This window comes from Artemia franciscana, chromosome 6 (assembly GCF_032884065.1).
Source record: "Artemia franciscana chromosome 6, ASM3288406v1, whole genome shotgun sequence".
NCBI classification, from domain to species: domain Eukaryota; kingdom Metazoa; phylum Arthropoda; class Branchiopoda; order Anostraca; family Artemiidae; genus Artemia; species Artemia franciscana.
Genome location: NC_088868.1, coordinates 25,693,537 through 25,718,310, shown reverse-complemented (window position 1 = coordinate 25,718,310; position 24,774 = coordinate 25,693,537). Strand labels below are relative to the sequence as shown.

The window sequence follows — 24,774 nt, the reverse complement described above, 5'->3', positions numbered from 1 at the left end:
ATTTGAACCGTGAACCCCCCTCTAATTAAAGAGATTAAAATAAATGTGATTAAATTAATTTTAAAATAATTAAAAAGAATAAAATCTTCAAATTTAAAACTAACTTCTTTAGACTTTTGTTGATGAAATTTTTTCCGTGCACTCGTAGAGAAGTCTTATATGTAATCTACTGCTCGAGGGTACTATAGCATATGTGCAGGATATTCACTACATTTAAGGATACCATATCAATGAAAGGAAAAGCTAGTCACCAAATCTAAAAAATATTCTTATTACATAAAAATACACGGTTACGGCAAAAAAAATACAAAGAAATAGCTGCCTGAACGCTGAACGATACAAACCCTGGATGCGTTCCTGCTTACAATACTCGTTTATTGAAGCTAACCCACCCAAGGGCTCCAACATTGACTCAGTATTTTTTATTTCTTACTGCTAAAGAATCCTACTTGTGCAAAAAAAGCAATACTTGGGGTCCAACATGGCTTCTCTGGTTGTTTAGCCCTTTTCGAAAAGAATGCCTGTTTGAACTCCAGATACATATGTTGAAACCAAGTTCATGGTCTCTTACCCTTTTCAAATAGTTCGTGTTAACGAACTGTAGCAAGGAGCGACCCGGTTCAATAGTAACCGAAACTAAAAAAAAATGAATTTTGATACCGATAGATCCATCAAATGAATTGGATTCTAATGCTGATTTTAAAAATATAAGTTTTATCAAGTTCAGTCTGACCTATCAAAAGTTGTGAGCCTGAGAAAATTTGTCATATTTTGAAAAAAGAGAAAAACATCCACTAAAAGTCTTAGAATCCTAATGAAAATCATACAATCAGGTTCATCGTATCTGGAAACCCTATTGCAGAGGTGATATTGTAGTGTGAGAAAATCACACTATCAGATTCAGCGTATTAGAGAACCCAACTGTAGAGGTTTCAAGCTCCTAACTGCAAAAATGTGGGATTTTGTATTTTTTGCCAGAAGAAAGATCACGGATGAGTGTTTATTTGTTTTTTTGTTGTGTTTTTTCCAGGGGTGATCGTATCGACCCAGTGGTTTTAGAATGTCACGAGAGGGCTCATTCTAATGTAAATTAAAAGTTCTAGTGCCCTTTTTCAGTGACCAAAAATCCGGAGGGCAACTAGGCTCCTTCCCATGCTTCCCCCCCCCAAATCACCGGATCAAAGTATTTGGATCGCAATTTTGTTCTAAATAGTCGAAAAATCTAATAACTATGTCTTTGTGGACGACTTAATCCCCCACAGTCCCCAGGGAACGGGCTGCAATTTATGAACTTTGCCCATTGCTTACAAATAGTATTGCTTATTGAGAAGCATACAGACGTTTTCAGGGGGATTTTTCTGGTGGTGCAGGGGAGAGAGGGTTCCGTGGGAGTATCTTTCCATGGAGGAATTTATCATGGGGGGAAGAGAATTTCCATGAAGAGGGCATTGTATTTTCCAGTATTATTTTAAAAAAAACGAGAAATTAAATATAAAACAAGTTTTTTCAACTAAAAGTAAGGAGCGGCATTCAAACGTAAAACAGACATAAATTATAATGTGGGGTTTGTCCCTTCCTCAATACCTCGCTCTTTGCGCTAAAGTATTTCTATCAATTTCAAAAGAGCTATTTATCTGAGCTAAACCCTTTGTGATTCAGGGGTAATTCTTAAAGAATTGGAACAAAATTCGAACTTTAGTGCAAAGAGCATAGTATTGACGAGGGAGAGAACCCCCTCATATACTTAATAAAAATATACGAATATGGAAGTTCGTTACGTAAGTTGATTCGTAAGTTACGTGTATTTATTACTAAAAAATACTTTTGTAAATAAAATTAAAAGTTCTAGTGCCCTTTTTAAGTAACCAAAAAAATTGGAGGGCAACTTGGCCTCCTCCTCAGCCCCTAGTTTCTTAAAATCGTACGATCAAAACTTTGAGAAAGCCATTTAGCCAAAAAAAGCAGACATTAATATACAAATTTTTTAAATTATTCATGAATTAATTAATAATTAACTCATGAATTAAATTTTTCATGTACGATGAGCCAAAATCAAAACCTGGATTAATTCAAAAACATTCAGAAATTAAATATAAGAAAACGATTTATATTTTTTAACTGAAAGTAAGGAGCGCCATTAAAACTTAAAACGAACAGAAATGATTCTGTATATGAAAGGGGCTGTCCCCTCCTCAACACCCCACTGTTTACGCTAAAGTTTTACTCTTTTTGTCATAATTCTACTTTTCAAAACAATAAAAACTTTAGCGTAAACAGCGGGGTGCTGAGCAGGGGACAGCTCTTTTCATATACGAAATGATATCTGTTTGTTTTAAGTTTTAATGTTGATCCCTACTTGCAGTTACAAAAACTTGTTTTTTTATATTTAATCCTTAAAGAAAGATCGAGTGTGTGAACTGATCGTATAGAAATAATGTCGATAGATAATTACGTATATTTTTTTGGTTAATTAAAATAAGTTAATGGATTATTTTTAAATTAATAAGTAGTTTTCTATGCGAGTTTGTGTAATCGTAATTAAGTTCTTAATACCCTTTTTTTAAAAGTAATGTTTCTCCTCTTTATTTAATAACTTAAGTTTATTGCCTAGGATATATCCGGATTTCTTCTTCTCCTTCTGCAATAGTGGTCTGTTGTTTTTTTTTACGATTTGTATATCAGAGTGTGGCTTTGTTTATTGTTTAGAAAATGCATTTCTCCATCTTTAATTTTGACATTTCTCTATCCTTGTATGGACTAAGTTAAGATCCATGTTTCAGGCAGGATTTCAGGATACTGACCAAATAAGAAATATCTCCAAGAATGTTTCTTAGAGTTATTTCCAGCTGGGAATACCTCTAAGAAATTTTCTTTGTCTCTCCTGAGCTTAGAAGGATTGTAGCTTTTTCTGTTAAAATCGTTTCTTTGCTCCAACCTATCTTAAGTAACAACGTTTTCTTCAAATTCGCTATTATTCTATATATTTTATTTTATTATTTTATATTTATATTTCTTTGCTTCAACCAATCTTAATTAACAACTTATTTTTTCTGGATTCTTCTGTTTGGATGTTTATATTGACATAATTATCGATTTTGCTTTTATTCGTGTACTTCCAATGCAAAACACCATATACTATAATTTTAGAAATAAACACATGCGCAAATATAATGGGGAAAAAAAAAATAAAAATTCAGCATTGGCTGCCACAAAATATATAATGATTTATTAGGGTGTTGCTCCAATTAATTAGTTGTTTAATTGTTTTTACAAGAATGTTTACTAATTTACTGAAATAAACCCCGTTGAAAATGAAAAGAGAGCGTACTTTACTGGTGTTGCTTTTAATGTAATAATCATTAAGAAATGAAAAATATCTTTAATATCTTGGTGTTTGCTTTCTTAGGTACTTAAGTACCTAGGTACCTTAGGTTTCCTTTAGGTACCTAGGTACCTTTAAGTACCTTAGGTTTCTTAGGTACTTAAAGTAAATCTCAATTTGAATTTGGTAAAATTGTTCCCCGAAAAATGTTTAATAGACTAAAGACCCTTCAGAGCCATCGATTCAGAGCCAGCGCTAACTCAATGGCCCATAGGCCATTCAGTTAACGTTTTAGTTGCTGCTCTTTTCTACACAGACAGGTAGGACGTCTGTCACCCAATCTCGTGACAGCAAGATTTTCTTCAGCAAGATTCTTCTCAGCAAGAAGGATGCGCTTCTCTAATAATGAAAAAGAAACAATATGCGACCATCAAAATCTTGCTATATCAGTAACATGCACTTAAGGGCACTCGGAACGAAAGTAAACATTTACCGAAACATGTAAATGTATTTCAGACTATCTTTGAGTCAATTTTGATCCTTTATACCTCCGATTCCTCTTTGCATAAATTTATGTCTGTATATTTATTTAATTTTCTGCGAGGTATTCTCAAAAAACCGTTTTAATATCATCTACCGCTTTAGTTTTTAATTGTTGTTATGATGTTTACTGTTTTAGCCTGTTTAAGCAAACAAAATCACTATTCCTATGTCCGTTTTTTTAACTATTAACTGCATCCCCCCACGCCCTCTCCGCTACTCTCTAAGGAAGATTTCTGTTCAGAAATACCACGAAACCACAGGTTGATATTTTCCTCACAGAAAATGTTGAGTACGAAGAGGTTCAACCCCAGAGGAACCTCTCCTAGTTACAATTTTCAATTAGGAAATCTTGTATGGTAGAAATTCTATGGCGATGCGATGTTTCAAGATGTCATCCCTCATAGTTACAAACTTTGATTGCCGAACTCGTATACGGATGCACTTTTCTTTGGTACAATTTCCTCTGGAATCACAAAATTTTTCCCTTTGGTTGGGAGGATTTTCGTTGAGATATTATGTTTTTGGGGATAGGGATGTTGAATTCTACGTCATTAGATTCTGGAATTGACATCAACAAACGAAACAATGGCTGTTTTTCGAATAACACACAGAAGATTGACATTTTGATCAATTATATGTAAAGAAAACGCCATCTTTTAATGTTAGATAAAATTGGTACTTTGACCAATAGAGAAAAATAACTATGACTAGCTTTTATACAAAAGGAATGTTCGATTAGCAATCAACAAAGCACCGGGACACAGGGAGTATAAATGACGACCAGGACATAAGTAAAAAAAAAAAACTAACAAAACTAAAAAGAAGGTAAAAACTACAAAAAAACTAAAAAGAAAAAAACTAAAAAAAGGCAAAAACTACAAAAAAAAACTAAAAACTAATAAAAAAGCTAAAAAACTAAAAAAACTAAAAAAAAGGCAAAAACTACAAAAAAAACTAAAAACTAATAAAAAAAATAAAAAAGCTAAAAAACTAAAAAAACTAAAAAAACTAAAAAAAGGTAAAAAACGAAAAAAACTAAAAAAAAAAAGGAAAAAACTGAAAAATAAGCTAAAATAAAGGTAAAAACTAATAAAAAACTAAAAAAAAACTGAAAAAACTAAAAAAAGGCAAAAACTACAAAAAAAACTAAAAACTAATAAAAAAAGTAAAAAAGCTAAAAAACTAAAAAAACTAAAAAAACTAAAAAAAGGTAAAAAACTAAAAAAAATAAAAAATAAAAAAAAAAATAAAAAAAAGGAAAAAACTGAAAAATAAGCTAAAATAAAGGTAAAAACCAATAAAAAACTAAAAAGAAAAAAAGGAAAAAACTAAAAAAAATTTTCATCTAAAAAACTAAAAAAAAACTAAAAAAGGTAAAAACTAAAAGAACTAAAAAAGAAAAAAATAAATGACGACACTCAAAGAGAAAGCGACCAGGACAAAAGGAATGTTCGATTAGCAATCAACAAAGCACCGGGACACAGGGAGTATAAATGACGACCAGGACATAAGTAAAAAAAAAAACTAACAAAACTAAAAAGAAGGTAAAAACTACAAAAAAACTAAAAAGAAAAAAAAACTAAAAACTAATAAAAAAACTAAAAAATCTAAAAATCTAAATAAACTAAAAAAGAAAAAAAAAGGAAAAAAATTAAGGAGAAAAACAAAACTAAAAAACGAATGTATATACAGACCGGGACACCGGGATACAAATGACGACCAGGACACAGGGAATATAAATGACGACCGGGACACAGGGACACAACTACAACGGGGACACCGGGGGAAACAGGGGGATATAAATGACGACCGGGACACCGGGACAGGGAATGGTCGATTAGCAATCACCATCAACAAAGCTCAAGGGCAATCATTAGAATCATGAGGTATAGATCTGAATACAGATTGTTTTCCCATGGACCATTATATGTTGCATGTTCAAGAGTCGGTAAACCTGACAATCTATTTATATGCAAAGACAATGGGACAGCAAAGAATGTTGTATATTCGCAAGTTTTACGTAGTTAAAACCCTATATATATATATATATATATATATATATATATATATATATATATATATATATATATATATATATATATATATATATATATATATCTATATTCACAGGTGGGACATAGGGACACAACTACAATGGCGCGTAACTATTATGGCGTGTAACGACTTACGCGCGCGGGGGGGCTTGGGGGGGGCGCGTAGCGCCCCCACCAACTAGGTGTTGGGGTGGCGCGAAGCGCCACCCCAACAGCTAGTAATAAGTATAAAAACGATGATTTGCATGAAAGCTATGACGTTTGTCGATCACAGATAGAAGGAGTTACACTTTTTGCAGTGACAGATAAAATAATGGCAATTGATTAGAAAAGTTATGTCATTTCTTAGAATTACAGACAAAAGCAATTTCATTTTGTTGTTTTACTGAAAAATAGCTTTTTTCATTATTAGTTATTTATTATTCGTGACTTTCATCGCAAAAAATGTCACGGTTATGTATGTCTCTATTCGTCTGTTGAGTCTGTTTTATTTAGCTTGTGTAAACGGCAAATATATTACGGATGATATTGTACTCACAGAGAATTCAACTATCTAAGAATCTTTAACCACTGAAGATTGCACCTTCCCAGGGGTGCAATTTTCACGGTTGAAACTTTCAATTATAGCAATTATCCGCGTGTTCAATTGCTGTCTGTGTAATTATCCTATCTATGTAGTTTTTCTCACCTTCAATCTACAATGGGTGCTATCGTCCTATCACCAATGCGTAGAGAATTTCTTATTGAAGAATATCCCTCGGAGTTTTACAAGTCTTAAAACTAAAATCAATAACATGAAAGGGTCCTAAAACAAACGAAAAGTTTCTAGAATCAGAGGTAATTTGACAAAACTTTCTAAGATGAAATTCCCAAAAGATATGAAATGGTCATCTGGAGATGTAAACCAATTCTAAGTCACTGTACCGTTTCTTATACTGGCGTATCAATTCTTTATAGGCGAAGGATTAGTTGTACGGGAGTGTTTTCTAGACAGATATATAAAGATGGAAGAACAAAAAGGGGTCATAATTGTAGCCAGGATTCTTTTTTAAGAGCGGTTGTAGAAGTTGGAATTCTTGTGAGAAGCAGTGGTGTCGTTAGGAATTTTTCACTGTGGGAATGCTTTCTTTGGAGCTGGCTTCGGTCTTGGGTATTGAATTGTGTAACATTTTAGATTAGAAGATCCTCAAAGAAAACATCATAATAAAATAAAATCAGTAGCATTAGATTTCAAATATTGTATTCTTTCCGAATATCCTACTCGCGTTGCCCTGTGGTGGCGCAGTGGATTTGACCTTAGCTTGGTATTACGGGACCCAGAGATCGAATCACGCTGCAGGAATGCACTGCTGGGCCGACGCAGGGACCTTAGTAGTCAAGAAGCGTCGTTAATTCTTAAATAAATAATCCTACTTGCGTTTCTGACGAAGCACACCTCCCTCCTCTAATAGTCCAATATATAGACGTTGGATATACACAGAAGTAAAACAAAACATTAAAACAATTATGATTTTTGAAAAAGGGGAAGTACCTAATGGTTTTAGGAAAACTTTGATTAAACCACAGTATAAGAAATGTGACAAGAGTGAGTGTCGTAATTATCGAGGCATTAGTCTAGTCTCGGTAGGTAGCAAATTAATTAGTAATATGATACTTTTTAGACTGAGAGATTCTGTAGACAAAGTCTTAAGAGAAGAACACTGCGGTTTTGGGAAAGGTAGAGGATGTGTTTCACTCTTGTGAAACACATCCATTCTTGTTTCAATCTTAGGGTGAAATGTTTCACTCTTAGGTTAATAACTGAGAAGTCCCTTCGTTGTCAAACACCTTTGGTCCTCAGTTTTATCAATTATAAGCAAGCGGTAGATTCTGTTGATAAAGAGCTTTAGCAAAGGTCTTATCCTTATACAGTTTACCAGACAAATACATTAAAGTGATTTCTGCTATGCACGAGAATAATACTGCTGCGGTTAAGGTAAGAAATGAGGTTAGCAACTGGTTTTGTATGAAATTAGGAGTTAAACGGGGTTGTATTCTATGCCCCTTAATATGCATGATTTTGATGGACTTCGTCTTAAAGAGCAGAGGAGAGGCAATTGGAGACCACGGAATAAAATGGGAAGGAAAAACTCTTCTGGACTTAGATTATGCTGATGATTTAAGCATATTAGATGGAAGTGTGAGCAAAATGAATGAATTTTCAGAGGTTTTGCGAGTTAAGGGTGCTAGAATAGGTTTGACAATCTATGTTAAGAAGACTAAGTCAGTAAGGCTAGGAATGAGTGAAGATGAAAAAGTAACGTTTGGGTAACGAAAAGATTGATCAGGTGGGCAGCTTCACTTACCTTGGTAGTATTGTTAGTAAAGACGGTGGGAGCAGTGAAGATGTTAAAAGTAGAATAGCTAAGGCTCAGGGTGTTTTTTTCACAGTTACAAAAAGTTTGGAAGAATAGGAAGATAAGTCTGCAAACCGAGATTAGAATATTGGAAACTACAGTGATGACAGTGGTCAAATATGGCCCTGAAGCATGGGCGCTCCAAAAAGCGGACGAAAATTTACTAGATGTTTTCCAGAGAAATTGCCTACAGATTGTTTTGGGTACTCGGCTGACTGACCGTATTTCAAACAGTGGGTTGTACGAAAAGTGTGGTTCAATCCCGCTTTCTAGGGCTCTAATGAAAAAAAGGCTGAGATGGCTAGGCCACATTCTGCGCATGAAGGATGACAGATTGCCGAAGATTGTCCTTTTTAGCCAACCCTCTGGGGCTACACAGAAAGCGGGTCATCCTCGTCTGGGGTGGGAGGATGTCATAAATAAAAATTTAAAGGGAATGGGAACTTCCTAGGATGGTGTAAAGAGGGAGGCCTTGAATGTATTAGCTTGGGGAGGAGCGTGCGTAGCTGTGTTGGCCTCAGGCGGCTTGGTGAATGCAGTGAGTTATTATTATTAGTAGTAGTAGTAAAGACAGAACCTACCCCCTATATGACGCCACATGAGATGAAGAACGGTGAAGAAATGTATTAAGTGGTATATATGTGACCATCAGGCGGGGGGTGCGTTGTCAGAATCACGAATATGATATTTGTACAGAGCATAGAATAAAGAATCTAATGTTACTACTTTTTTTGTATCAAGATATTTTTTTTCTGGCGAGCCTATAATCTAGAATGTTCTTTTTTTTTCCTTTTGAAGAATTAAGGGGTATTTCACACTATTTATAGAAAATGACCTTAAAAGAAAACTATTAGAGTTAATTACTATGACAGAGTATCCATATATTCGACCAGCTTGTTTCAAATTTCAGACCTTTGTTAGACTAAACTATTAGAAGTTTTGAGAAAGATAAAATACATGACAATCTAGGAATTGGAGTTTACATTTTCTGTGTTCTTGCGACAGAAATTATATTGGCCCCAGTCCTCAGCAATTCTAAGAACGACTTATTGAGCACCGTAGTTCATTAGAAAAGATCTGGAATTTAGAAGCCTCCCAACACTGTTTATGCGGCTTTAGCTATGTATTTTGGCTGTGTATAGTAGTATTTCGTAGTAGTATATTTTACTCATGAAACTCAAAACAAAATGACACGAATGACAAAAAAAAACAAAGAGAAAAAAGAAAACAACATGCAAAACGATTAAAAAAAAACAAACAATTTAAACAGCAGAACAAAACGATTAAAACAAGAAAAGAAAAGCCATTCAAAACAATGATATTAACAAAATTGTTACATCACCCTCAGGGTTTCAAGCCCATACGAATAAACCACGTCAGATTTCCGATCCTAATAAAACCCTTATTTTCCCAACAATTGTCCACCCCAGGCTCATCCCCCTCATCCACTCCAAAAAATTATTTTCCTCAATCCCCTACCCCTTCACTCTTTTCCAGAAAAATGCAACAAATTTCATTTCCTTTTTCCACATAGTGGACAACTCTTAGGACCACTCTTCATTCTAACTCTTTCCAAATATCTTCTTTTTCATCTCCCAGTGTGGCATAAAATTACCTCGATAATGTATACAGTTTGAGGATCCTTCAATTATTTTTATGGACAATGATCTTACAAAATGGACAAGGTAAACCATAGAAACAAAAAAAAACGCATTTAACCTGATTTTGCAATAATTAGAGACACGGGATATCTAAATGTTGACGCAATTGGTGATAATATATTAAATAACTAACCTTGTGTTTAAACATATAACTTGTACAGGCAAATCAACAGGTGAAATCATTATTTTGTACAATCGAGAAAAGTTCTCGACAAATTAAAGCTACCAATATAATTTTTTGTGAAAAATATAAATATTTTTTCACTCGCAGAAAAAAAATGACAGTAACCTTTATCGATACGCATTTCACCTAATTTCAAGAATTATTCTGATGAAATATAAATATTTCGCAAAAAAAGTTTAATAACTTATCATTCTTCCCTGCATTACCCTTGATAATATGAACAGAATGATGTGACCTGGTCACTTGAATGGCGTGAAAAATCGTCCAAAAATTTCTACATTATAGGAAAAATCACCGGATCAAAACTTGTTGATTCTGAACCGTCATTTGCCGTTTGTTCTATTGTCGTTTTTTTTTTTTTTTTTTTTTTTTTTTAATAGGTTCGTAATGGAAGGTTTTATATTTCTATATTTGGATTAGTCTCAAATTAAAATCCTTCCAAATATGCATAAAAACAGTTCAAAAAAAACTCAGCCTGGTAGCTAACGAGCTGTCGGGCAAAAATTACGGAAATTCCCTATTAGTATAAAACGTCGCTTGAAATTAAAATAAATTGCTCTATAAATTGTTCTAAATCATAGTTTCTTAAAATAAATTATATGATTTTACTTTAACATATTATTATAATATTTATGAAAACGGACCCAATTCGAATTAAACTGATTCTAGCAACTGTATTAAAGCTAATGTATAACCCCGCATCAATTAAAATTGGAATAAGCCATGTGATCCTCTTTTAAGGTTGTGAAGATCTCCTTTGACTAGCATGTAATCTTCTAAACAATGTTTTCGTTAATTCCTCTGAAAGAACAAGGGATGACTGATTAAGCTTTCATTTTTATGTTCCTTTCTATTATTCCCTTTTGTTGTCTGATAAAGGCTTTTTGTACTGAAACGTGATTGTTGAGTGGAAATTGAAAGACGAAAGCGGTCTCTTTTTATCGTCTTCATTCTTTTCATTCTTAGGTATACGTGCAATTGATTACTCCCTTCATCTTTGCTGGTAGTTGTTTTTTGGGTTGATTCAAAAATACACTATGAGTTCACGGTTTTGAGTCGTTAAGCCTCAAATAATTTTTTATTAGCGGTATTTCAAATAATGATTTTACATCAACCTGAATTAAAATACATTGAGTAGAGCCTCACTTAAGTTTTAACCCCCCTCCCTTTTATTATGCTTTAAGATTGTAGTGAATATTTTTAATATGGTAATTCCTTGTTATTAAATTACCATGAACCTTCACTTACCTAGGTGGTAAGATGGTATATGAAAGGAAGATATTAAATGTAGAAAAGCAAAAGGTTCAAGGTGTTTTTTTCAGAGATGAAAAAAAATTAGAAGAATAGGAAGATAAGTTTGCGAACCAAGATTAGAGTATTGGAAACTAAAGTGATGACTCTGACCAAGTATGGTTCGGAAACATGGGCGTTCAGAAAATCTAGGATTTGTTAGATTGTCTCTAGATGAACTGTCTACGGATTATTTTGCGTAACCGTCCTACTCACCGTATTTCAAATAGTAAACTGCATGAGAATGTGTGGTTATATTTAGATTTCTAGGGTTATAATGAAAAAAAGGTTGAGATTGCTAGGACATATTTTGTTGAGGAAGATCAGCACATTGCCAAAGATTATCCTTCTTGGCCAACCATCTAGGATCAAACTAAAGCATATCGTCAGCAAATGGGGTGGGAGGAGTCATAAGGAAGTATTTTACTGAAATTCAACCTTCTTGAGAGGTTAATTGGTTTGAACCAGAAGCCTGCGTAGATGTGTCGGCCTCAGGCAAATTGGTGTGAAAGTGAGTTATTAGTAGTAGTAACGTTATGTGGTCCAAAGGATCTCTAGAAAAAATTCTTTAGTCACCCCCTTCCCCTAGGAGAGTTCCAGAATTCTTTTTGATTTTGAAATGTTTCAACCAACAACTCAAAGATTGTTCTGATTTATATGCATGGGAATGTCTAAAGGTCAGAATATAAAGTTCTTCTTTGCTTGTGGATTATTGATCAGAAACAGTAATAAAGCTAAAAAAAGAAACATTTTTCTGTGCTTTCTAGCAGATATTTGAAAACATCTTTAGTATGTTTCTATACTAAACGCAGCCCTGTGTTTAGTATGTTAATTTATGAACAATTGCTAATTTTCACCCTATTTCTATTCCAGAAACACGGCACAACAACAAAGCCTTTGAGAGCCTCCAAACTGGATGAACAGGTGAGAATTTAAAGAAAAAGCTTATGAAACATGCATTTGTAACTAAGCTTCTTTTCCAAGGAGCAAAAGAACTAACAGAGTCAACCGACAGAGGTGTCATGAAAAGGCTATCTTCACTCATTGTCTCCTGCTTTTGCTAAAATTATCATGTTTGTGTCAAAAAATTGGGAAAGATATTCCTTTTCTCTATATATTTAAAGTTAAGGCAAAGAGAACAAATTTAGGAATGACAAACATATTATTAAAACCAACCCACCAAAAAATTAAAAACTAGCTTAAGCAATAATTAATTTTTGACATCCATAATTGCTCAAATTTTTCAAAATAATATAAAAATTTTATTTTGGGCACTAAAAAAATTATTTAAATTTTTCATTTTATTATAAGAAAGTGCACTATACAACTTTCCTAAATCTATTTATTTTTTTTTAGAAAACATGACCACATGAGGAAACCTGTTAAGAAAAAATTGCTTTTTTAATAATATGCATAATAATCATATTTATCACATTTGCGTAGGGAGAAGCTTTATCTTCACTTATTTCATTGTTTTTCCAGTAAGTATTTTCCAAAATACTTATTGTTTTTCCGTTGTTTTTTCCAGTAATTGATTTTAAGTAATTTTTTTTCATTATAGCCCCAGAACTTAGGACCGAATCAAATTCTTCGTATTATTGTTTTATATACGGTCAGTTAAACGAGTAACTAAATCTATCCTAAGACAAATCATTAAACAAATATCTAATATGTCGTTTATTATAGCCCATAACCCTCTCTTTCATCATAGCCTTAGAAAAGGAGTTCAATCTGATTCTTAGAGTTATTGCTTCATATACAGTTAGTCAAATGAGCACCTAAATCTGTCCTAAGACAAATCCTCAAGTAAATATCTAGGATGTCTTTTATTATAGCCCATAGCCCTTTCTTTCATTTTAAACAAACACAACTTAGGAACAATAGGAAAAATTTTTTCCAAGACAGTGGAATTCAGTGCAGTGGATATTTCAGCCCTATGTCCAAGGACCATCTTCAGCACAACACCAGAAAAAAAGATGTATATACATGAAAACTTACATTAAAATTTGAAAATTAAAACTAAAAATGTTTTTAAAAAACTTTTTAAAACAGCTTTAGCATCCTTACTTCAACGAATTTCAACCAGGACATGTCCTGTTTTATTATAACTATGTTTTAGTATAGTAGGACTAGTTTAGTAAAACTATGAAGGGACCAAGAAAGTAACTTATGTTTTGGACAGGATAGGCGGCATGGTAGGACCTAGCTGGCATGATCTTTCTCGCTGACGATGAGGGAATCGGATCCAGCTGTGACTTTGAGAACTTTAGATCCTGCAATCTTTTCATTTTTTAAATGTTTAAAATTTATGGTATACAATAAATTCCGTGGGGAAAAACTCGGAGTACCAAACTTTTAGCAGACCATACTGGTATGCTTTTTTTGAACTTCCTTGAAAGATACACAAAATATTGGCTTGGAGATATTGTAAAACATCACAGAAGCTAATAAGTTGAGCTAGAAAAAAGCCTTGGGAAAGTTGAGGTATACGGTTTCATCACGATCTCTGCTCACACGGAAAATCGCACTCGGTTTGAACCAGTCCGTATGTTCTATCAACCACGTACAACTTGCTATTGTACATGGGGAGGCAGTTTGCAATGTCTTGGGGAACTACGGGCATGCTTAAACTGAAGTAAGTAAGTAATCAGATTAAAGACGCTTCTTGACTAATGATTGACAACGCCCCGCTCTTTACGCTAAAGTTTTTTTACTGTTTAAAAAATTGGAGTTAAGAGAAATAGTCAAACTTTAGCGTAAAGAGCGGAGTGTTGAGGAGGGAACGGCCCCTTTCATATACGGAGTAATTTCCGTTCGTTTTAAGTTTTAATGTCGCTCCTTACTTTCAGTTCAAAAAACTTGTGTTTTTTTATTAGCGTGCAAAGGAGTCCTAGTCTACAAACCAAATCGAACAATACTACAAGTCTAAACTTAAATTTCAAAGTCCGTCCAGATAGCATTGTTCCAAAAACCATAAAAACAGATGAGGGCTGAGCCAAGTTTCTTTATTCTTTTTTTTTTAGTTTGCTAAGGTTTCACCATTTCGGTATAACGTGTATTCTTCTGACAAATTGAATTGGATTAAGAAACCTCATAAATTGTATTACTTACCTTGACGTCAAGGGGGGATTATTTATTTTATGTTCAAGAAGTCTAAACCGCTTCAACAACAAATGAAAATGTATTTCGAAGCTCTTCGAATAGTGCTTCGAAAATTAAGCTTAGAATAATAGTAATTGGATTTTCAACTGCAGAATGTATGGAACTCAAACTATTTAGACTGCAAAATTTATCGGGATTAATGTACATGCTCCAGTTGTCCATGTGTACCACTTTTCGTGGGTCTCACCAAAAAAAAAAAAAAGAATTAATGTCAAAAAACTTTGCCAAACCAAACTTTTCCATGTTCAGTATAAAATAACAATTCTAGCTGAATTTCTTAAAGACTTTTTATTAAAACGTTGAGTTCCAGCTTGAAAACATACATTATTCTGCTGATTTTTTTCCGATTTCCAAAAAAAAGAAGTAATAAATACTAAAAGAAATTTACAAAGATTTTCGTTTGCCTCTAAAATACAGAAATATTTCTTAACGAAAACAACCTTCAAGATTTTTTTTTAACTAAAGTGGCAGAAAAAATGAATGGATATTTTTTTTTTGCCGTAAATTTCAAAGGGTATCTGGTTTTTTAACACCGAATATGAAACAAATATTTCAATGCTCAGGGGTTTTAGATACGCAATATGCAATTGAAAAACTTTAAAATGAAACTTTGTAAATACAAGAAATAGAAAAAAAGCTTTAATATTCTGTATTTACTGATTTTCCTTGGCTAATTTGGTTGATTAGTGTAAAAAAAAACAATTTCAAACTGATTTAAGGCCACAATTACTTGATCAAATGTAAACTTTTTAATTTGCTACGTCAATTATTTTGGAACGTAAGTCAGCTGAACTATTTTAAAATTGAATTCTATACCTCTATCCTTATGTTTATTTCCTGTTTTTTTCTTCTTCTTCCTTTGTTAGTTTACTACGAGAAAGTAGAAGGGGCCTTTTTACGGAAAGCTTATATTTATGGCTGGATTGATCAAAAGGATTTTACAGTTTATTAAGTTGCACTAGTTTTGTTTGGGAAAAAGTATGGCTTTTCGCTGTTTAGACTAGCTGCAAGTTGACGTTTAACTAAAATGTAAAGTGCTACACATGTGCTGAGGTCTTCTGGCTACATCGCAAAATACATTATGATAATAATTAATAAAAATAATTAGAGATCGGACAAATAATGGGTAAGAATGTGCTGGTATATACTGCTTCAGGCCACTTTTTTGGGATTGCGGTAGAATTTGTTATATCATTTACTGCGTTTTTGACGTTTTTTGTATACTTCAGAAGTTTACAGCATCAAAGTACACCTCCTAAATCTTGATGCTTAAATTTAAATCTACTTGCTAAAGAAATTAAACCTAGTTAAAAAGAAGTTAAATCTACTATTAATCTAGAAAAAATTAATTAAATCTAGTTGCTAAAAAAATTTGAGCTTATCCTTTAACTTTTCTTAGAATTGATATTATAAAGCTGTTCCGTGACAAGAAAATCAACTTTTCAACCAAGAGAGATACAATTTTAATTACTTTTTTATGTACCAATAGAGAACTCTTTAAAAAGTTAGTGGAAAGCGGTATCTATATTATGCTTCCATTGTTCAAGTTATGTCTAAAGGGATTAGTCCAGTTTTGCTATTCTTTTTGTTGTTGTCCAAGGATCAGCTTTATCTACTATATGCCAAAGGGAGCATGTTTCCATTCTTTAGAACGACATTTATCATTAGAATACTGTCACTTTCATCAATAATAAGTTCTTTCAAATCAGAAACCTTTTTGTGTGACACAACTAGTAGTCTTTACTGTTCCCACCATTTCTTACTGCAAATTTAAATGTATTATTCCCATTGCTAGTTTTCATTCTTTTGCATCATACCTTGGTTTTCAGCATTCCCGACATTTAAAGTATTTTTACTTAAATGGTGGGTATTTGGTTCCAATGGTGGAATGTTGTTATATGGTTTATTTCTTCGGCAAATTACCTTACGCCATTTTAAGCTTAAACCCCTATTTTGATACAGCTTTATATTATATGCTTTTTCAATTAAAAAATCTTCTTTAAGGGAACTTTTAAGAAGTTTTAACTGGGAAAACAATGAGAAACAATTTAACTGGGAAATTCTCTGACGCTCTTTTCAGTGTTTTTGTTTATTTTCTCCTAAAGTTTATGTTTAGCCTTGTTCCTCATATTTTTTTTGCTGGATTTCAGGACTTTACAACACAATTTCATTTTTATCCCAGGCATGGTTGTTAGCAAGTCCTTTTGCAGGAAAAATCGAAAAAAGTGGAATTTTTTAAAAAATAAATTTCTACTCTCTGGAAACTGAAACTGAAGTTTTATAACCTAACATTACCCGCATTACTGCAACTGTGATTTCACGTTTTGTTTTGAACACTTTAATATTCAGCATGCATTTCTTTTGTCGTTTCCGTAATATCAAATATTTTCACGGAATTTTAATATCTTCCTTCTAATCTAATAATTCCCTGGGGAAAACTTAGGTTATTCCAAAATATTCTACTAGATAAGCATTTTGAATATTTAAGCGCAAGTTCTGGCTATATCCAGTAAACGTGTTGTGATAAAATCTATGTTAAATGTAAGAGCTTTCGCCAAGTACTGACGTAGTGCTAGACTAACAAAATAAGATCGAAGCCGAATTTATTATTGAAAAACAGTCAATGAGTTAAGGAAGTATTAAACTATTTTGATATATTTGTCTCGCTATCAGAATGTTACAGCAAAATCGTTCATAAGGATTACTTCTGCATTACATTGAGCTATTAGATTTGCCCATTAGAGCAGGATGGTTTGTCCATTTTACACCACAAGTCTAATTAAAAGTTATGTCAGAACCAGCAGTTTCAGAAGCTGAAGCAGCTAGCTCAAATTTGAACAACGAGTCTCATGGAATTTTTTTTTTGGTGAGTGGGGGGGGGGGTCAATAAACATAACTGTTCTTATTTATCCTAGCTAGTTCCTTATGTTTTATTAGTAGGGACTCCCTATTCAGGTAGACTGAAAGTGTGACTTTATATTCGTATATGTGGTAATTTTCGCTAGGCCATCGTAATAAAAGGGGTCACGTATGGTTTCACAAAGTGGATGCTTCAAAAGGTGAGGAGGATATGTTAAAGATTTTTCAGAGATACGAATTTCCAGAGGTTTTCCTAGGAGAGTTTTTCTAAAACTATCTAAGGAGAGTTTTAAGGCCTCGTTTGACTAACTCGTGTCATTGTTAGATTATTTAGGCTATCAAATAACATGCATTATGAAAAATTTGGTTTGGCCTCTCTTTCTAGTGCTATAACAAAAGAAAAATTAAGATGGACAGGCCAAGTTTTACGGATAACGTAGGCCTATAATATACTGCCAGAGTCTGTTCTATTGGCCATCTACCCGGTAAAAAAAGCAATTTAAATTGGACAGCTGATCATATTGATTATTTTTGATCCGGAGGCAACAAAAAGTTAATAACAAATTAAATCATTGAACTATTGATCAGAAACCAATCACTGACAATTTTGGTTCGACCATCCATTTGGTGCCGAATGGAAAGCACATCGTTACTGCATGGATTCTGGGAAGAGGGCCTAAGGTAGGATTTAGAGAAAGGTGGTATTTTTTGAGACGAGGTAAAGAGTGAAGTTTTGAATATATTGGGGTGGAGGATGAGACAATGACTTTTTGTTAGTAGTTGGCTAAGAGACATGGATTGATCAGAAAAAGCACACATAGATATTTGTAAGCCGAAAATGGAATATATAGGAGTAAGTACTTGATTGGTGGGCTGGATCGTTCCAAAGAACTATTTATGTCGGTGTAGGTAGATGAACTAATTGAAAATTCTAGTTGGTAATTGTATAGAAAAGTAAATAACCGCTTTTTACCACTAAGGTAAATGTTCACTGCCCTCTTTTCGGAGAAATTAGACTAAATATATGGATAAATGTTTTGAGTAGCCATCTTCATTTACATAGATAGTTTGCTGCTACACAATTATTTAATTAACTTATAATTAGGCTAATCGAAAAGCGTTAAATAATTACAATAATTTGGAATATTTATCCCAGAATATATTTTTTTAATTGAGAAAATAGTGACAAATAAGGGAATATGGAAATGGATAACTATTGCTACTACTAATAGCTCACCGTACGACCAAGCCGCCTGAGGCCAACACAGTCACGCACGTTCCTCCTCCATTCCAAAATTTTTCAAAGCTTCCCTATTTGCACCCTTCTAAGAAGCTCGGTTTTCCCTTAAATCCTCCCACACCAACCGCGGACTACCTGCTTTACGGTAGGTCATCTAGGAAAATCTTTGGCAAAAAGAATGTAGAAGCAGTATAGTAGTTTTAGTAGTAGTAGTAGTAGTAGTAGTAGTAGTAGAAGAAGTAAAAGAAGTAATAGCAGCAGTAGTTGTAGAAGTAGCAGATTAGCAAAAGAATAAAGTATATTTTATGGCAGATAAAATTGTAATTTTAATTATTTACTATAAGAATTAAAGATAAACATTAAAGAGTTACAAATGGTTTAAATATTCATGCAGCTTAAAAGACCCCGTCCTTTTATATTTTTCTGTATCGTTTTGTTAGGAACAAGCTAAGATTGCCAAATCCAGTCTTGAAATGAAACTCACAACTTCCGAACTTCAAGCTGAAACAGATCGATGGTCAGAGCAAGTTCAACAGACAGCACAGAGTGCAGACAATCCCTCAAATCCTGACGGTGATGATGCTCCTGCCATTGACGAAAACAATGACATCGTTAAAAGAGCTAGAAATATGAGTTCAATGGCACTAAGTATGTATCAGTTTACAAGAGGAGAAGGAACACTGAAGACTACTCAGGACCTTTTTACTCAAGCAGAGTACTTTGCTGAAGAGGCTAACAGGCTTTACAAAGTTGTGAGACAATTTTCATATCAAGTAAGTCGACTTATTCCTTGTCATCTTCTTCCAAAATTATGTTTTTATAGATTAATAAAGGGAAACCACATTTAGGCAACAAGGGCCGTATTAAGGCTGTAACCAGGGGGATAGGGGATTTGAACCGCCACCCCCTGAAATGTTTTTCCGACGTGTAAAAACGCAACAAAAATGAACATAAACCAATCTTTCTTAATTTTTTTAGTAGCCCCCTATCCTAGACCCCCCCCCGAAAAGAATCCTGGATACGTTCCAGAAGGTGTTGGAAAGGTATAATTCGCACTCTAGTAAAAAAATCTGTTACTGCTCGTTCTAAGGTGATCTTCAGAACGCTTGGAGATCCCGAGATGGTGGAACCTGTGCCCAAATTCACTATCCACTCGTTTTTCGTCACTGGAATTCAGTGATTGAAGACTTGAGAGTACACAGAGGGGTGGACACTAGATCAAAAAGTGGATCCGACCATTTTTTTACTAAAATCAAAATTTAGATTCAGACTCAGATCCAAAAAAAAATATCTGCACCTAGACGCATCCTAGACATAGAGAAACTCAAACTCCCTGAAATTAAAAAGACCTTTGTGCTCAAACTCACAAACCGTTTTACGGCATTGCAAGATAATGACTGAGAATTTAAGACCAATCAAGCAATTTCTAAGACCGAGACAAGAGCCATGACCGAGCAAGAAAATTTTAACCCATCACTAAATACAGAAAAGTGCTGGAACAAGTTCTACAGAAATTCTCGGAGTAAGGGACAAAAACCCAAAAGATGGATTTCACAGAAGACCAATAGAACTCTCTTTAAGGAAGAAACAAATGACCGATAGACACTCTGCTTCTTTTAAAATACTCTGCAAAAATCTGCTAAGGCAGATAAATAAGCATATTGGTCTAATCCTGTGAATTGGAAAAAGCTACTGCACGCAATGATTCACGGAAACTCTACCAGCTCCTAGGTGAATCAACCGTGAAAAAGAAGCAAAGACCTACCCCCGCGCTACTTAGTAAGGACAACAAGCTCCTCACGAGCAAAGAATATCTTATCAAACGATGACGTACTCACTTCCAGGAGCTGCTTCACCCACCAGAAAATAACCACAGCCAGCCCATTACATCCCACAACAGTTCTGAGTCACCATCCATGTATGAAGATTGCAATATCACCCATGCAAGCAGAAAAGAAATTGTTTATGCCATAAAACTATTGAAAAATAATAAAAACCCTGGCATTGACGAATTATCAGCTAAACTTCTCAAGGCTCTTCCAGAAGCAGCTATCGATGAGCTCCACAACTTATTTACGGATGTCTGGGTCAATGAATACATTCCTGAATATTGGAGGATCTCTGTAATAATTCCTGTATCTAAGAAAGGGGATCGAGCCAATTTTACAAACTATAGAGGAATTTTCCTGATACCGATTTCTGCAAAAGTTTTTACAATAATAGTATTAAATAGGTTCAGAAATATAAGGAACAGTCGGACGAGGCCTAATCAAGCAGGATTCAGACCTTGTATGGGATGCTGCGATCACATTTTTAGCCTCAGACAGATCCTGGAACACCGCCTTATACACCGGCAGGAAACAATACAAGTCTTTGTGGACTTTGTAACGGCATTTGACTCGGTGAAGAGATATGCTATCTGGGATGCGATGAGCGATGATGGAGTGCCTGAAAAAAATTGTCCATTTAATTAAGGATAATTACGAGGGAACGAGGGCATTTGTAAGAGCAGACGGAGAAATCTCTAAAGGAATATCAATTGACGGAGGAATGGGACAGGGTTGTGTCCTATCACCAATTTTATTTAACTTTTTCATCGACCAGATCACGAAGACCCTTGACAAATATAAAGTGTGGCAATCTGTCCAACACTATCAACAACAGACCTTGATTACGCCAATGATGTAGATATCTTGGCCGAGTCTGTAATGGAAGCACAGCTAATGATAGACGACATTGCTGCTAGATCCCGTGCTACCGGACTAAAGATCAGCCAATAGAAAACAAAATCAATGCGCACCTCTGGGCTAGATGAAACTCTGAACACATTAAATGGCGTTCCAATCGAGGAGGTCAAGAATGTCAAATATCTAGGTTTCCTAATAAATCCCAAGAGCGAGGCATAAAAGGAAATACAAAGCCAGATCTCCGCAGCCTGGGCAGAATTCATTCAGCTTCGGAAGTGTCTCTGGCTACGAAATGAAATCTCCCTTCGAACAAAGCTCCGGATATATAACGCATTGATCCTCTCTGTACTTTTTTATGGTTGTGAAACGTGGCCCCTCAGAGCTGGGGAAGCTAATGAACTGGACGTCTTCCACCACAAGTGTCTGTCTGCGCTGTATTCTTAGCCTGCGTCTCTAATAATGTCAACAGAAGAAGATGTGGTGATATACCACTTGTCTCAGATGTTGACAAATCGAGACTACTACGGTGGTTCGGGCATACACTGCACCGACCGGAGGACTTGTTAAGCGAACAGTGCTTGAAATGCCAACCGCTTACGCACTGGAAGAAGAAGCCCGGAGGACAGAAAAAGACATGGTTATCGACAGTTAGAGCCAACCTCACGCCAATGGGAGGTTTCAAGAAGCAGAGGCATCGCTGGAATAGACAATGGGTTCAGTTGATCGAGTTAGTCGCATTTGAAAGAGAACAATAGAGGGACGCTTGTCGGCAAATTTTGGATGCTACGATGGGCATGGACAATGATCGAACATGATCCAAGTACAAGAAAGTAAGTACATGTTTGCCCTTTGAGGATGGAGGTGGTGCATTACCTGTTTTGACAGGAAGCTCCTCTTCCTTAGAAAAAATTTCAAATGCATCAGATTTAAGTTGTTAATGAGAAGTTGAGGGGAGTTTTGTTCAATACTGATTTTACTTCTAACAGCTTTTTTTAGGATAAGAAATCTGAAACATGGGTTATATGTCCATGTTAGTGATCTAGCGAATTGTACACTTCTAAATATTCTGTTAAATTATTTACCGTTTATTTTCAAAATTAAAAACAAATATAATCCGAATACAGCGTGACTTAAATTGCTAATATCTTAAAATTTCTATGGTGCTCGACTTTTCTACTGCTCTATAATGGAAACAAAATTCATGTAAATTGCTTGGAAGACTAGGAGATATTTGTAACATCTTTTAAATAGCTTCCAGGATACTTTAATCCTTCAAAAAGAGACAAGGGTAGCCATGAAGAACAGGTTGAGTCCTCCGCCCTAGAGGGCCAAATATATAAAAAGTGAAAAGCGTCGGACATTACTTGCCTATATATAAATGTTTCATTTTGTAAAACCACGTGTGAAGCAATTTTTCTCCAGATCTGTCTATGATATTACTTTGTTGAAATAAGCTTTAAAGATGTTTCTCTTCTCAAAGAGGGAAGTAGAAAATTTGTCCTCAGTTTGGTTATTTTCAACAAATGGCAGATTCTGAGAGGTACAGGGTCTCATGGGTTAGGTCTCTTACTACTTTCAATATTCAACGAGACTATATTGAAAATGAAATATTAATATCTTAAATTTTTAACTCAATTTGACCCCTTTCTAGTATGAGTTGAAACTTTTTCAAGATGATGTCTTGGCCACGATATTAGTTTCCTCTAGAGCTGCTGTTCTTAATTTCAGGTACCAGGAGGGCCTTTGAAAAAAGAACTACTTGACAATGTCGATAAAATCCCAACCTATGTCCAACAGGTGCAATTTACAGTTAAAAACCCGACAGTGGGGAAAGCAGCAACATTTACAAAAGTTGATCATGTGATCAGCGAAACAAAATCTCTGATGGATGTTGTATCCAGGGTTGTTACAATCTGCTTTGACTGCGCTGCTAAAGTAAGTTTTTATACAACATTTAATACTTTAAAAAGAAGTCTCTTTATTTTTTGTTTACAAACCCATTTATAGTAACTGTTTGTATGCAGGTTGATTCTAAAGTATATTAAATGAAAAAAAAAAGTTTTTTTCAATTGAATTTAAGGAGTAACATTAAAACTTAAAACGAACAGAAATTATACCATATATGAGGGGCCCTCCTCTTACTTAATACCTTGCTCTTTACGCTAAAGTTCAAATTTTGTTCCAATTCTTTAGAATGACCCCTGAATCACAAAGGTCGTTTGATTAGAATAAATACCTCTTTTGAAACTACTAAAAAACTTTTGCATAAAGAATGAGGTATTGACTAGTGGGGGGTGAACTCCCTCATATGCGTAATAATTTCTGTTCGTTTTCACTTTTAATGTTGCTCCTTACTTTCAGTTGAAAAACTTGTGTTTTATTTAATTTCTGATCGGTTTTAAATAATGATGGGAAATCCGGTGGTCCCTTCATACAAAATTCTCTTTCCACAATAAAACTTCCTCAAAGGAAAGATCCTCTCGTGCTACCCCTTGCCCCTGACTCCCTCGCCAAAACATATCCCCTGAAAATGACTGTATACTTCCCAATAACATATACTATATGTAAACAGTGGGCAAAACTCATGACTTGCAGCCCTTCCCCGGGGACTGTAGGGGATTAAATTATCATCAAAACTTTTTAACTAGATTTTTCTGCTATACTGAACAAAATGACTGTATCAAATTATTGTTCAGATGATTTTGGGAATAAATGAGGATGGGGGGGCCTAGTTGCCCTCCATTTTTTTGTCACACAAAAAGAGCACTAGAAATGTTAATTTCCTTTCGAATAAGCTCTCTTACGTTATTCTAGGAACAATGGATCGATACGATCACCTCTAGGGGACAAAAAAAAATTTAAAAATGAATAAATAAACAAACATCCGTGATCTTGCTTCTGGAAAAAAAAATACAAATTCCACATTTTTGCATATAGGAGCTTGAAATTTCTATAGTAACGTTCTCTAATATACTGAATCTGATGGTGTGGATTTTCACTAAGATTTTATGACTTTTAGAATCATTTTATTTCATTTTTTGAATAATTCTGGTAAATATGGTGCTCCCTACATGGAAAATTCCCTTCCTCGTTTGAAAATTCCTCCATGGAAACATCCTTCCACGTAACTTCCAGCCCTTCCCCTGGGGACTTTGGGGGATTAAGTCATCCTCAAAGACGTAGCTATTAGATTTTTCGGCTATGCTGAACAAAATACCTATCTCAAAATTTTGATCCGGTGACTTCGTGAAGAAATGAGAGTGGGAGGTGGTCTTGTTGCCCTCCAGTTTTCTGGTCACTTAAAAAATGCACCAGAACTTTTAATTTCCGTTCGAATAAGTCCTCTTGTGGTATTCTAGGATCACTGGGTCGATAC

The 24,774-nt window shown here is 34.5% G+C and overlaps 1 protein-coding gene across 4 annotated transcripts in view; it reads left to right on the top strand.

The window, feature by feature from the left end:
• LOC136028235 (alpha-catulin-like) overlaps window positions 1-24,774 on the top strand; it is a 141,532-nt gene that overhangs the window by 103,223 nt on the left and 13,535 nt on the right. For all 4 annotated transcript variants that reach the window (XM_065705961.1, XM_065705962.1, XM_065705960.1 and 1 more), the window contains 3 exons: window positions 12,324-12,374; window positions 19,152-19,484; window positions 23,127-23,333. In XM_065705961.1, coding sequence (XP_065562033.1) covers window positions 12,324-12,374; window positions 19,152-19,484; window positions 23,127-23,333 — 591 coding nt within the window. The remainder of the gene's footprint in view (window positions 1-12,323; window positions 12,375-19,151; window positions 19,485-23,126; window positions 23,334-24,774) is intronic.